General features: G+C 49.4%; 1 protein-coding gene and 1 long non-coding RNA gene across 4 annotated transcripts in view; one reads left to right on the forward strand and one right to left on the reverse strand.

Moving 5' to 3' along the window:
• Positions 1-14,578, forward strand: part of RIPK1 (receptor interacting serine/threonine kinase 1) — a 27,249-nt gene continuing 12,671 nt past the window's right edge. Inside the window, exons 1-6 of one of the 3 annotated variants that reach the window (XM_055570481.1) lie at positions 1-469; positions 7,628-7,826; positions 8,508-8,664; positions 9,276-9,413; positions 10,824-11,052; positions 12,953-13,102. In XM_055570481.1, the coding sequence (XP_055426456.1) occupies positions 7,675-7,826; positions 8,508-8,664; positions 9,276-9,413; positions 10,824-11,052; positions 12,953-13,102 (826 nt within the window). In that variant the 5' untranslated portion in view covers positions 1-469; positions 7,628-7,674. Of the gene's footprint in view, positions 470-722; positions 1,396-7,627; positions 7,827-8,507; positions 8,665-9,275; positions 9,414-10,823; positions 11,053-12,952; positions 13,103-14,578 lie in introns of those variants that run through there. The other 2 variants (XM_055570484.1, XM_055570482.1) reach the window with 2 other exon arrangements.
• The window catches only part of LOC129645376 (uncharacterized), a 19,254-nt gene continuing 16,065 nt past the window's right edge, over positions 11,390-14,578 (reverse strand). The window contains exon 4 of the long non-coding RNA XR_008711296.1: positions 11,390-11,512. This is a non-coding gene — a long non-coding RNA (uncharacterized LOC129645376). The remainder of the gene's footprint in view (positions 11,513-14,578) is intronic.

The following is a 14,578-nucleotide window of genomic DNA, read 5'->3' on the forward strand; positions in this document are numbered from 1 at the left end:
CCGGCCTGGAGGCCTCTCCAGCCGCTGGGCGGGCGCTCTCCCCACCCTCCTCCCGGGCAGGAGAGGAGGCGGAGCGAGCAGTCCACGCCCTCCGCCGGCCGGGCTCCCTCAGTCGAAGCGCGGGCGGCGCGGACACCATATCGGTGTCCCGGAGCGCCGACCCCGGAGCGCGGGGCCCCAGCGGGCCCACTCCGCGAGGAGCCCGAGCGCGCCGACCAGTGGACAACACGCGACGGACGGCTGGCCCGCGGAGCCGGGCGCGGTGTGGACAGGGCGGGGCGGTCCCCGCCCGCCTCCCAGCCGACGGCTCCGCCCCGGAGACCCCTTATCGGGCCCGGCGTGCCACCCCGGCCTGCGCCGGCCAGGTACTGCCGGGCGTCGGAGCAACTCTAGGCTGCCCCGCCGCCTCCTTCCTCACCCGGCTTGGGGCCTCAGGAAGTCTCCCGCGAAAGCGAAAGTGAATCTCTCGGTGCGTTAGCGCGGGACCTCAGGGCCCAGAACAGTCTCTCGGGCTGGCTTCCGGCAGGGGGCGGGGCTTCTGCTTCCGGTGGGTGGGGGGCGGGCGACGCGGCTCCTGGAGTTCGGGCGGTGGGCGTGGCCCGCGGCGTTCCTAGAAGTCGGGCAGTGGGCCCAGTAGGGTGGTGGGGCGTGGCCCGCGAGTTCCCGGAAGTCAGACGGTGGGCCAGTAGGGTGGTGGGCGTGGCCCGCGAATTCCCGGAAGTGGGGCGCCCAATTGCCAGCCGTCGGCTATTCCTGAGGCGTCTCGTCTCGCCGGGAGTTTGGGTCCGGCGGGACCGGGCGGAGATTTGGTTCCGGCGTGATAACTGCGTGACGTGGAGACGGCCCGTCACGTGGTCTGCGCTGTGGTGTCGGGGGAGGTGGCGGGTCTTCCCTGCGATGTCGTTAGGAGCTTTCGCCGCCCCGGGTCATGCGGGCGCCCTGGGGCAGGGCCTCTGACGGGGGCGCCGGGGCCGCCGCAGCTCGCGACGCCGTCAGACGCCTTCCCGCGCCGTCTTCGAGGAGAGCTGGGAAAGAAGGATCGACGGGCACGGCGGGGAGGGCGTCGTCACCCGGTGGCGCGTGCGTTTTCGAAGTGACTGAGCGCACACACGCTCTCGTAGCCTCTTCAGAGTTTTGAAGAGGGTCAGCGCCACCCTTCTTTCCTCACACTGGACAGCCTCCCACAGAGGCGGGGTTGGCTGTTCATTACGTCGTCTCTCGCTGTTCCTTCGGCTCTTCCTTGCTCGGAGCTCTTGTGTGTCCTGGACAAAGCCCGAGGCCCGTTACACTCAAGCGACTTTGCCATAGAACCGCTATTACTTCTCCCTCCATTCACACATGAAGAAGGCAAGGCAGGAGTAACTTCTTACTTGATCTACATTTTGTAACCATCAGGTACGTAGGTGCAAGAGTGGGGAGGAAATTGTAGTCAATTATAAATTTGGGCAACTGCACCCTTCTAAACACAAAAGGTAAAGAGGAAGCTTGTTTAAAACATTTGAGGTATCTCATCATTGTAATTATTATTACTGATAAAACAACTATAATGATTAACTGTAATTTGCATGTTTCTCTCACTGAGCTGTATTGAGCACCACAGATATATTGCACTTTCAGGATTGTGAATATTCACGAGAATAAAGAAAAATCCCTAAATAACAGTTTCCAAAATTGAAAATTTCTCTTGGATGCTTATTAATCGGCAACATGGTAATACCACCAGTATGAGCTGGGAATTTGAAAAAGCACAGCTTCCCATGCTATGGTTGGATGTTATACTTCGGCAAAAATGATCGTGTTAACCTAGTAGAATATTGATTTTGAACCACATGTTTTCATATGTTTTTAAAATTTAGCCTGTACTTTCCCTATGTTTCTGAATGTAGCATACTTATTTAGTATAGGTGAGCAGAATTGTAAGATCAGGTCTTGGCATCTGATTTTAACAAAGACAAATTATTGTTTGCTCTCTAGAGAAGTAGCATGTGTTAGTGAACTGATAGTGGAAATTTGAGTGAAGACATTAAGGCTCAATTCTGGGATCTGTTACTCTAGGTGAATCATTAAACTCCAAATTTTAGTTTCTTAATTTGTAACTTGAAGCCGATGTATTAATAAGTTGGTACTTCAGAGGGTCATCATGCGCAGGATAATACTGGGTTGAACTCTTGCAGTCTTCTCTCTTGCTCAGAGCTCTTGTTTATCTGAAGCAAAGCATCAAGCAGTTAAAATCAAAGAACCTTGAGAAATTCCCATTGGATGCCTGAGTAAAAACAGAGTTCCATCTGCAGAGGAAAAGGGGGGCATAATAGTTGGGTAGCCAGTATTTTCTGTCAGACTCATCATGTATGGTCCTCACTGAAACATTGAAAAAAATTGCCCTCAACCACTTAAAGGTAAATATGAAATTTTTTTAACTTAAAAAAAATTATTTATTGCAATACACAGAAAAGAACACACATCATAACTGTTTGACTCTCTTAAGTGTCCTGAAGTGAACATTAAGAAGAAACAAGTATTGCCATCACTCCCCCACACTTCCTTTCCTTCCCTGCCTCCTGCTTCCACCTCGTAGTAACTACTACCCTGACTGTTAATTTTGTAGATTAATTTTGCCTGGCTTTTTGATGTTATATATTGTTAGTAATTTGTATTTTTCCCCAGTTTTACTGAAGTATAGTTGACAAAATTGAATGTAGATATGAATTTTTTTTATATAGACTTACAGATAATTTGTGAAGTTTCTTGGAATTTTCAATTAATTTCAGTGGATTTTGCTTCCTTAAATCCCTGAATTAAGTACACTTATGCAAAAAACATTTTGAAAACCATTAAAATAGACCGTTATATTCTCTATTGAAGGTACTTGATCATAAGATGATATGACAGGTTAGTGTGTGTTCATTAATTACTCTGTAACATGACTTTACAGTGTGACTTTCTACTTGGCTACTTTCAGAGTTTCTGTGACTCTTGGGTATCTAAACCACTCACCAGTCCCTCCTAAGATATTCAGTACTTATAGAGTTGAATCATTCATGGGGGAATGGCCGGGGGAGGGGGGGAGTAATAAAAACAAAAGAAGTCATTGGAAACCATGCAAAAGGTGCGTAAGGTGAAGTAAGACCAGGCTAAACCAGCAAACCACAGACGAGGAGAGCCAGCTGGGGTCAGAAGCCAGCCTCACAGAGCGCTGCAGGCCCACCTGGAGGCCCCTCTCCCTGGAGCTGCATCGCTCCTGCAGGAGGCAAGGCAGGTCCTAGTTGGTCTTGGCAGCTCTGAAGAGAGGAGACCTGGCCGAAGGATAGAGAGCAGGTAGAAGTCCTCATCTAGCTGAATCTTTATACCCTATGGTCATAGTTCAGGGCATGGTTATAACTCCTTCCTGTTTCTGTACTGTCTGGGAGCCTTTTTTAATGTTACTAAACATTCATGCTGTGCTTAGTTGCCCAGTTGTGTCCAACTCTTTGCAACCCCATGGATTCTAGCCCACCAGGCTCCTCTGTCCATGGGATTCTCCAGGCAAGAATACTGGAGTGGGTTGCCATGCCCTTCTCCAGGGGCTCTTCCTGACCCAGGGATTGAACCTAGGTTTCCCACATTGCAGGCAGATTTTTTACCTGCTAAGTCACCAGGAAAGCCTAAGAATACTGGAGTGGGTAGCCTGTCCCTTCTCCAGGTGAACTTCCTGACTCAGGAATCGAACCAGGGTCTGCTGCATTGCAGGCAGATTCTTTACCAGCTGAGCTACTGGGGAAGCCCACTAAACATTCACATATAACATCATTTTTTAAAACTGCTAGATGACTTTCATAATGTGAATGAGCCATAACTTACTCTCCCGTGTTATGTATATGTCAGTTGTATTATGTGCTTTTGCTGTTCTCTCATGTTACTGGGAATATCCTTGTACATAATCTATATCAGTGTCTCTGATTTGATTCCTTAGGATAAAGAATTACTGAGTGAGGAACTTAACTCCCTTTTAAAAAAGAAATTTTATTATAAAGGTAATTTGTATAAAAATTACAAAATCTAATAAATGTGTAAAGAAGAAATAAAAGTCACCTGACCATCCATATATCCTTGCTAACATTTAGGTGTCTTTCACTGTGTCTTTTTTTCCTGTACATATAGCTATATGTGTACCTAGCCATCCACCTGTTAATGTATTGACTATATAATACTACATTTTATGAATGTGCTATAATTCACTTAACTTTATTTTTGGATGATTAAATAGTTCTCTTTTTTAAAAAAAATTATGCATTTAATGACCAACTGCCTTATGCCAGGTTATGTGCTGGGGACTATAAATAGTGCCTAAGATAGTTTCCTGCCTTCTGTGAGCTTAATTGAAATAACTCCCAAATTATAGCTGTCTAACTGATTCAAGGTACTGGGTGCTGTGAAAATGTCTAATAAGAAGACATAGGATGGCTTCCCTGAGGAAATGATGTCTCTGAGACCTCAAGGGGGAGCAATTTTTAGCCAGGAGAAGAATGTGCACTCAGAAGCTTGTAGGGGAGAGTGGACACCCCCACCCTGCTTCACAAGGACTGGTCCATAGAGAGCTACTGTGAAGAGTGGATCCCAGCTGCACACCCCCATTCTCACAGCCTGGGAAACAGTGTGAACGTGACGAGTAGGGGTAGACGGGTGGGCCAGTCATAGCCAGAACGACAAAGCAGGCACCAATGTGTGTTCAGATGTTTCTTCTCATACACTGCTTACCAGTCTGTGAGGCAGTCATTATTATTTCCTTTTGCAAATGAGGAAATTGAGGCTCATGTAAGTTACCCAAGGACTGATAAATTAGAGCTAGAGTTCATATGGGAGAAAAGCCTGTGTGCTCTTCACCGTCGTGACAGCTTCTAGTAGCTCACCTTCAGGCCCTGCCTCCCCCGCCCCCACCATGGTCATGCCCTTTACTGGGCAGCCTCCCCACACCCCGTGTCACTGCCCCAAAAATGTGCTTCTTTCCAGAGGGCACTTCCTCTTACTTGGAAATGTCTCATGTTACAGGAAAATGGCTCATAGTGTAATCTGCCATGCTGCTATGTGAGCTTTGTTGGAGTAGCAGGGCCCACCAAAGACTTTGTGCAGGATGTAGAAGTTTGGTTACCTGAGCCAGACTACAGCAGGCCACTGACAGGACTGCTCTCAGCTTAGGCATTTTCAGAAACCCCTTCAGCCACTTAAAAAAGCTTCCCATCCCAACATTTTATTAAAAATTTCAAAGTGCAAAGTTAGGTTTTACACCCGCAGCTAACATCATACTAACAATGAAAAACTGAAAGCGTCTTAAGATCAGGAATAAAAGGGGAATTCCTTGGTGGCCCAGTGGTTAGGACTCTGTGCTCCCACTGTTGAGGGCCTGAGTAGAATCCCTGGTCCAGGAACTAAGATCCCACAAACCACATATGTGGTGCTGCCAAACAAAACAACAAATCAGGAGCAAGACCAGGGTGCCCACTCTTGCCTCTTTTATTCAACACAGTATTAGAAGTTCTAGCCAGATTCACTAGGCAAGAAAAGGCATGTGAATGGGAAAGGAAGAAATAAAGCTGTCAGTATTTGCAGATCATGTGAGATACATAGACAACTCTAAAACACTCCATCAAAAAACTGTTAGAACTAAGGAACAATTTCAGCAATGTTGTAGGATACAAAGTCACTAAGTAAGTAAATGTTAGTCGCTTAGTCTTATCTGTCTCTTTGCAACCCCATCGGCTGTAGCCTGCCAGGATCCTCTGTCCATGGGATTCTCCAGGCAAGAATACTGGAGTGGGTAGCCATTCCCTTATCCAGGGGATCTTCCCAACCCAGGGATTAAACCTTGGTTTCCCACATTGCAGACAGGTTTTTTTGGTGTTTTTTTTTTTTTACCATATAAGCCACCAGGGAAATCAGTATACAAAAGTATTTTGCATTTCTATATACTAATAAAGCTAGTGGAGGTGATGGAATTCCAGTTGAGCTATTCCAAATCCTGAAAGATGATGCTGTGAAAGTGCTGCACTCAATATGCCAGCAAATTTGGAAAACTCAGCAGTGGCCACAGGACTGGAAAAGGTCAGTTTTCATTCCAATCCCAAAGAAAGGCAATGCCAGAGAATGCTCAAACTACTGCACAGTTGCACTCATCTCACACGCTAGTAAAGTAATGCTCAAAATTCTCCAAGCCAGGCTTCAGCAATACGTGAACCGTGAACTTCCAGATGTTCAAGCTGGTTTTAGAAAAGGCAGAGGAACCAGAGATCAAATTGCCAACATCCTCTGGATCATTGAAAAAGCAAGAGAGTTCCAGAAAAACATCTATTTCTGCTTTATTGACTATGCCAAAGCCTTTGACTGTGTGGATCACAATAAACTCTGGAAAATTCTTCAAGAGATGGGAATACCAGACCACCTGACCTGCCTCTTGAGAAACCTATATGCAGGTCAGGAAGCAACAGTTACAACTGGACATGGAACAACAGACTGGTTCTCAAATAGGAAAAGGAGTACGTCAAGGCTGTATATTGTCACCCTGCTTATTTAACTTCTATGCAGAGTACATCATGAGAAACGCTGGGCTGGAAGAAACACAAGCTGGAATCAAGATTGCCAGGATAAATATCAATAACCTCAGATATGCAGATGACACCACCCTTATGGCAGAAAGTGAGGAGGAACTTAAAAGCCTCTTGATGAAAGTGAAAGTGAAGAGTGAAAAAGTTGGCTTAAAGCTCAACATTCAGAAAACTAAGATCATGGCATCTGGTCCCATCACTTCATGGGAAATAGATGGGGTGACAGTGGAAACAGTGTCAGACTTTATTTTTCTGGGCTCCAAAATCACTTCAGATGGTGACTGCAGCCATGAAATTAAAAGACGCTTACTTCTTGGAAGGAAAGTTATGACCAACCTAGATAGCATATTGAAAAGCAGAGACATTACTTTGCCAACAAAGGTCCATCTAGTCAAGGCTTTTTGCATCCGACCACTGGGTTTTCCAGTGGTCATGTATGGATGTGAGAGTTGGACTGTGAAGAAAGCTGAGCACCGAAGAATTGATGCTTTTGACCTGTGGTGTTGGAGAAGACTCTTGAGAGTCCCTTGGACTGCAAGGAGATCCAACCAGTCCATTCTGAAGGAGATCACCCTGGGATTTCTTTGGAAGGAATGATGCCAAAGCTGAAACTCCAGTACTTTGGCCACCTCATGTGAAGAGTTGACTCAGTGGAAAAGACTCTGATGCTGGGAGGGATTGGGGGCAGGAGGAGAAGGGGACGACAGAGGATGAGATGGCTGGATGGCATCACTGACTCGATGGACATGAGTCTGAGTGAACTCTGGGAATTGGTGATGGACAGGGAGACCTGGCGTGCTGCGATTCATGGGGTCGCAAAGAGTCGGACACGACTGAGCGACTGAACTGAACTGATCTTCCATGTTTGTAGAAATGAAAGTCTAAGGAAGAAAGATTGTGGTTTTCTGTGATTCCTGGAAATAGGAAAAACATTCATCTTAGAGACTATAAATCTATCTTCAAAAAATAAAGGCACACCAAGCGTGTGGTGGAGCATTTATACAGTTTGTGTGACGACTTGTCTGTACTGACGTGTCCTCTTTTCTTCACAGGGTTGTGTGTTTTCGGGGCATTCTGGCCCTTCAGAAGGAAAGCAGCCATGTCCTTGGACGACATTAAGATGAGCTCTACAGACTTCCTGGAGCAGGCAGACCTGGACAGTGGGGGCTTCGGGAAGGTGTGTCTGTGTTTACACAGATCCCACGGACTGGTGATCCTGAAGAAGGTGTACACGGGCCCCAAGCGCACCGAGTGAGTCAGGGGCAGAGTTGGGCAGGCCACATGCTGTGCCAGGGTGGTGGAATCGGGTGGCACAGCCTTTATGAGACAGACCTGGGTGCAAGGGTCAGCCTTGAGGCTTCATATCAGATGGCCCTGCAGGGCGGTCATTGACATCCCTGACTCACAAGGATTCAGACGCCGGCTAGGGGAGAGCTCCAAGCTGGTAAATTACAGAAGAAAACTGAAGAGGAAACAGAGAGGAGGCGGCCCAGGGCAGTGCAGGGGCGCTGGGAAGAGGATGGGAGGAGCAGGCGGGAGCGGGCGAAGGCTCTGCTCCATGGTGGGTGAGGACCAGCCCCGAGCATGGGCACGAAGCCCTGGTTCGTGAGTCAGCATCCAGGACCCTCTCTCTGAGGCAGTGGGGAAGCTGTTTTATTTCCCTCTGCTCTCGCCGGAGTGGCTGTGAGAGAGGCCGTGGGTTTAGTCCACTGTCCAGCGCGGTCTTTGTTTCCCGGCCGCATTTCCTTGCTGCTCTTCACCAGCTTTGCGTTGATTGGTCATTGGGTTAACGCTTCCTGTGCACTGGCCGTGGTCCCCGGGGAGGAGGCACCCAGGGTGGAGGGGCAGCCCCGGGGACGCTTGGGGGCATTCCCAGGGGCGGGAGAGGAGCAGGCTGCCCCTGACCATCTGACCCCTGCCCCCGGCCCCCAGGTACAACGAGGCCCTCCTGGAGGAGGGCAGGATGATGCATCGGCTGCGGCACCATCGCGTGGTCAAGCTGCTGGGCGTCATCATGGAGGAGGGCAGCTACTCACTGGTGATGGAGTACATGGAGCAGGGCGACCTCATGCGCGTGCTCAAGGCCCAGGTACGCCTCGCCCGGCCTGCCAGCCCCTGTGCCTCGGACTCCTGTGCGAATGGCTGGTGGTTTGGATTTTCTCAAGAATAACAACACTGGATGAGGAAGGTTTCCAACAGCAAGATGCATCCTGTTTACCAAAGCCAAATAATTTTAATGCATTTTTAAAAGTGTAGGTACCTGGACTTTCTCGGTAGTCCAGTGATTGAGACTCCCTGCTTCCACTTCCAGGGGGCACGGGTTTGATGCCCGTTCGGGAAACTAAGATCCCTGCCTGCCCTGTGGGGTAGTCAAAACGCAAGTGTGTGTACCTGTTAAGAGCAAGGCCAGTGCTGTTTGTTCAGGAAGCAATAGCAAGTGTGACAGAGGTAACAGGGCACAGGTCGGGATGTGAATGTCTGGTGTGGTGGTGTGTTGACAGACACGCCCACAGAGAGCTGTGGGAACACAGCGGAGGGGCCCCCACCCTACAAGGTGGTCAGGACGCATCTTCGGGGCCTGCGGGAAGGGAAGCTGCTGGCTCTGTCCTCAGGTCCGGATCCACTGCTCTTGAAGGAAGCCGGTGCTTTGGCCCCTTTAAGTCCCTTTCCATCTCCCGGACGGACTGCCACTCGTTTCAGGTCAGCATCCCCCTGTCCGTGAAAGGGAGGATCATTATGGAGACCATCGAAGGAATGCGCTACCTCCACGGAGAAGGGGTGATACACAAGGACCTCAAGCCAGAAAACATCCTCGTTGACAGTGACTTCCACATCAAGGTATCCACAGTCAGGGCTCCTGGGGGTCGGCGCGGTTCTGATCCTCAGCGTAAGTCCCTTTTCCGGACATGATGTGTGCCAAGAGCAGAGCTCGCCCAACTCCTCCCTGGTGACGGCGGTGCCAGAAAGCTCTGCCAAGGAATGAAAAGAGGGAGACTTGGTGGAGGTAGTGATCTTTATTTATTCCTTTACTTACATCAGGAGAAGGCAATGGCACCCCACTCCAGTGCTCTTGCCTGGAAAATCCCATGGACGGAGGAGCCTGGTGGGCTGCAGTCCATGGGGACACTAAGAGTCGGACACGACTAAGCGACTTCACTTTCACTTTACTTACATCTCCTTTTTAAAAATCCGTTTCCTTTTGAAAACTCTGTCCACTGTAGTCAAAGGAAAAAGAGGGAGGGTTTTCTTTTCTCCTCTAGGTGGACCATCATGTCAAGTTGGCTTTGGCAGCAGGAATCCCAGCCAAGCACAAGGGTCTGAAAGGGGAAGTGGAATTGCGGGGAGGATGCAGGAACTGCTTACCCAGGCGTCCCTTTACCAGAAGATTCTGCTTCTAGCGCTCTGTTCCAGCCCTGGACAGGGTTTTGTTTTTTTTTTTCCTGTGTCTTTAAAAGAAGGTTCTTTACATTAATAACTTACCTCTTATGATCTGGGTTAGAATTTGAGGATTCTAGACAATCACATGCCAGAAATCATCCCCAAAAGTTCAGATTCCCTGAAGCAAAAGTGGAACTGCCGCCTCTGGTGTCTTCACTGTATAGCTCTGTCATTCTGCCCTGCCGCCTCCCTCTGTGCTCTGTGTCTGACCTTGGTATTTTTTTCTTTGCCTTTTTGTCTGTCTTTCCCCTCTTCCGCATCCCATCTTCTCTCAGGTTCAGGCTCCCAACTCAGCACCAGCAGCTACACTCCTGTCCTCCGTGTGTCTTTAGGATCCTTGGAAATTCACATCCATGGGCTTCTGGACACCCTTTGGGAAAACAGAAGGTGCAGTACCATGTGCTACACAAACCTGCTGAAAAGAAAGTGCCTGTTTTCCCTAGCCTCAGAACCAACAGAAAACATGCAGAATAAATGAGGAGTTAGAGTAAACATGTCTAGTTGTTGTTCTTCTCGGGAATATCTTCTGCTTTTCTCCCCATCAACCACCACCCCCCACCCCCAGATATTGCGTAAGAATCGAGACACCAGAATTTCACACAGACTTTTCTTATGGGAGATTTTCCAGACAGCTGAAGACATATGTTTTCTACTAGTTTGTTCAGAGGTAGCTGTTTTAAACCTGTCCGGGGCAGCCGTTTCTGCAAATGTTAGAGTCCCTTCATCTACTGGATAAGCCCCCAATTTAAAGACAGCTCTGATTTGCTTGCTGCCGTCACAGGAGCATCCCGTTGGTTTGCTCTCCTGCAGATAGCTGACCTCGGCGTCGCTTCCTTCAAGACGTGGAGCAAGCTGACGAAGGAGGAGCACAATGAGCAGCGGAAGGCAGGCGGCAGCGCCGGGAAGAGCGGTGGCACACTGCACTACATGGCCCCCGAGCACCTGAACGACGTCAACTCCAGGCCCTCGGAGAAGTCCGACGTGTTCAGCTTTGCCATCGTGCTCTGGGCGATCTTCGCCAACAAGGAGCCGTACGAGAGTAAGGCATCGATAGAGGAGGGGGCCTGGGGGCCGATGGGAGTTGTCAGTGGGGTAACAGAGTGCAGTGAGGTCGTGGAGGTTTATCACTGTTTGTTCAATGTCTGTCTCACTCACCGGACTGTGAGCTCCACGAAGGCCGGGACCGCATCTCATCCATTCACTGCTCTTCCCCCGGTATCTACACACGGAATGTAGTAGGTACTTGGCAAGCGTTTGTGGAATGGATAGTAATCTCAATTTAGGAATCGGGGGCCATAGGACAGATCGGAGCTTGGGTAGTGCATCTCAGCTTGCAGGGCACTCAACAATCCAGGCTTCCTCCCGGACAGGAAGGCTTGCTCGGTCCTTGTGAGGACTTTCAGGGCACACACTCCATACTTTCATCCATCCACTCACCCCTTCGTTCAGGAATTATTTCTTTTCAGTACTTACTATGGGCTCTTTACTGGGAACTGAGTCTATAAAGATGAGAAAGACAGGGTTTGTGCAGGAGAACAGGTATATAAGTAGCTGTTCTTCACTGTGTTAAAGTGAAGTCGCTCAGTCGTGTCCAACCCTTTGCGACCCCATGGACTGTAGCCTGCCAGGCTGCTCCGTCCATGGGGTTTTCCAGGCAAGATACTGGAGTGGGGTGACATTTCATTCTCCAGGTCAGTGTGTTAAGAACCTGGACTAATGGCCCTTCTCCTGCCTGCTCTTCCTGGGTGACTGTCAGCTCCCAGGAGGACATCCTCCTAGCTGTTAGATCCAGTCCACGTACCAGAGGACCCCCCATAGCAGTATCCCCCAAAACTAACCCATGTTCTCCATGCTGCCCGAGTGGCTCACTCAGCTCTGCTCTTACATCCAGAAAATGGTGTTACCATCCACCAACTAAGCTGCCCAACCAAGAACCTCAGTCTCCAGACTCAGCCTTGCCCTCCCACATCCAATCAGACATCGAAACCTGTGAATTTGGGAATCCCTGGTGGTCCAGTGGTTGGAACTCACACTTCCATTGCTGAGGGCTGGGATTCAGTCCCTGGTCAGGGAACTAAGATCCTACAGGCTGCACAGCATGGCCAGAAACTGTGACCTCCGGGTATATCAGATTCAAGATGCATCCGCATCTCTTTGTCTCCAGAGGACCCTGTCCAGTTCACACCCTCTGTGGCAGGCTCCTCGTGCCGCCACCGCTCACACTGCCATCAAACAGGCCGATCAGGCCTCTCAATCATCTGTTTAAAATCCTTCCAAGATACCCTTGACATTCAGGATCAAGTTCAAACCTCTCAGTATGGAGCACAGGGCCCTCTCTGATTTGGCTAAGCTGTTCCTTCCCTCCCTTGCCTCAGCCAACATGCCCAGTTACACTGAGCTGGTCATAATTTCCAGATACATCTTGATTTATGCAACTCCCAACCTATTCAGATCCTGCTTTGTTGGCCTGGAATCTTCCTCTCTGAATCTTCCTTCCCAGTTCTTTACCTGGATAACCCGTTTATTCCTTTGGACTCAACAAAGCCTTTTCTGACCTTCCAGTAGTGGTCCTGTCACCAGAACCCTTTGTGCTTACTTCCTGAATAGCCAGTATCGCTCTGAATTTTAAGTCACTCTTATTAATGAGTTCCTTCAACGCAACCACTGTCTGCTATTTGTCTCTGTATTAAAATCTGGAGTGTGGCACTGGCTTTATTTACATATTCAGTCATCTGCCAGGAGACAGCTTTGCCAATAATCTGTCTTTCCTCTCTTTGATCGTCTCTGCAGAGGAACAGGTCCGCTTATCGTCCCAGGGCATTCTGCCCCTCCCTGGTATAACCGTGAGAGATCAGTGGCCTGGTCCAGGTTCTGTCACCTCCCTGCCTGAGAGGAGTGGGAATTGAACGTCTCAGCTCACCTTCCCGTTTGCTCTGTAGACGCCATCTGTGAGCAGCAGCTGATACTGTGCATCAAGTCTGGGAACAGGCCGGACGTGGAGGACATCATTGAGTTCTGCCCGCGGGAGGTTATCGACATCATGAGGCAGTGCTGGGAGGGGAACCCGGACAACCGGCCCACGTTCGCGGGTGAGTCCCCTCCGTGCCGGCGCCGCCTCCCTCCCACGTCTTCCTAGTGAGAGGCTGACAGGCAGTACTTGGAGTTTTTAGGAAACCGAGTTCCACTCCTGATTTCAAACTGATTTTCTAGATTCCAAAGGCTTTGTTCAAAGAAAAGTTGCCATCCCTCTCCCAAGCATGAAGGCATACAAGGTCCTTTTGTTTCTTGGTGGTATTTTCCCCCATAGTTAAATTTGCTTAATTGTATTAAAATATACGTGACACACAATTTACCACTGTAATCATTTTTAGGTGTTCAGTTCAGTTCAGTTCTGTCTGACTCTTTGCAACCCCACAGACTGCAGCACTCCAGGCTTCACTGTCCATCAGCAGCTCCCAGAGCTTGCTCAAACTCATGTCCATCAAGTCGGTGATGCCATCCAACCATCTCACCCTCTGTCGTCCTCTTCTCCTCCTGCCTTCAGTCTTTCCCAGAATCAGGGCCTTTTCCAATGAGTCAGTTCTTCGCATCAGGTGCCAAAGTACTGGAGCTTCAGCCTCAGCGTCAGTCCTTCCAATGAATATTCAGGACTGATTTCCTTTAGGATTGACTGGTTGGATCTCCTTGCAGCCCAAGGGACTCTCAAGAGTCTCCTCCAGCACCGAAGTTCAGTGGCATTTAGCACATTCACAGCGTCTTCACCTTCCCCACCTGAAACCGCACCCGTTCACACTGACTCCCCACCCGCTCCCGACCCCTGGCAGCCGCCACCCTCCTGTCTGTCTCTGTGAACTTGGCTTCGCGGGGCCCCCCGTGTAGGCGGAATCCTATAGTGTTGTGCTGTCATGACTGGCTGGTTCACTGAGCACAGTGTCTAGGGTTCCTCCAGGTCATATCCTGTCAGGATCTCCTATTTCCTGCTGAGCAGTGTTCCGCAGTGTGAGGACCGCACCGTGTCTGTCCAGTCACCTGCTGCCGGATGCTGGGGTGCTTCCCGGCCGTCTGATTTCTTAGCTTCTTTGATCTCGGTTCCTCCCTGTGTGGCTGGCATCTCTGGAAGTGTTATTTGCCATCTGCATCAGGCTGAGAGCAAGAGGAGAAGGAAAGGGACTGGAGTTTGTCACATCTGTGTACCTCTTCTCATCCCCCCGTGTCACCTAGGACCTTACTAAGGTCCTGGAGGCAGAGGGAAAGAGAAAATTGGGTCAGGAAGAAATAAAGAGCAGGAAGGAACTTAGGAGCCTGCAGGGGGTTCTGCACTCGTATTTCTGCTTTGAGGAAACCGATTTGAAACCCAACCAGCCACTCCCATGAGAGGGTTATGGGGTGATTCAGTTGCTTTCTTACTCAGCCTGAATCTTGTCCTGGCTTGGTTTCTTCTCATGCCTTTTTCACCTTTTTAAACTAAAATTCTGCTTCTGAGATCATTGTAGACCTATATGCAGTTGTAAGAAATAATGCAGACATCCCGTGTATCCTTTACCTGGCTTCCTCCAAGGATCACA

Source organism: Bubalus kerabau, chromosome 3 (genome assembly GCF_029407905.1).
Source record: "Bubalus kerabau isolate K-KA32 ecotype Philippines breed swamp buffalo chromosome 3, PCC_UOA_SB_1v2, whole genome shotgun sequence".
NCBI lineage: Eukaryota > Metazoa > Chordata > Mammalia > Artiodactyla > Bovidae > Bubalus > Bubalus kerabau.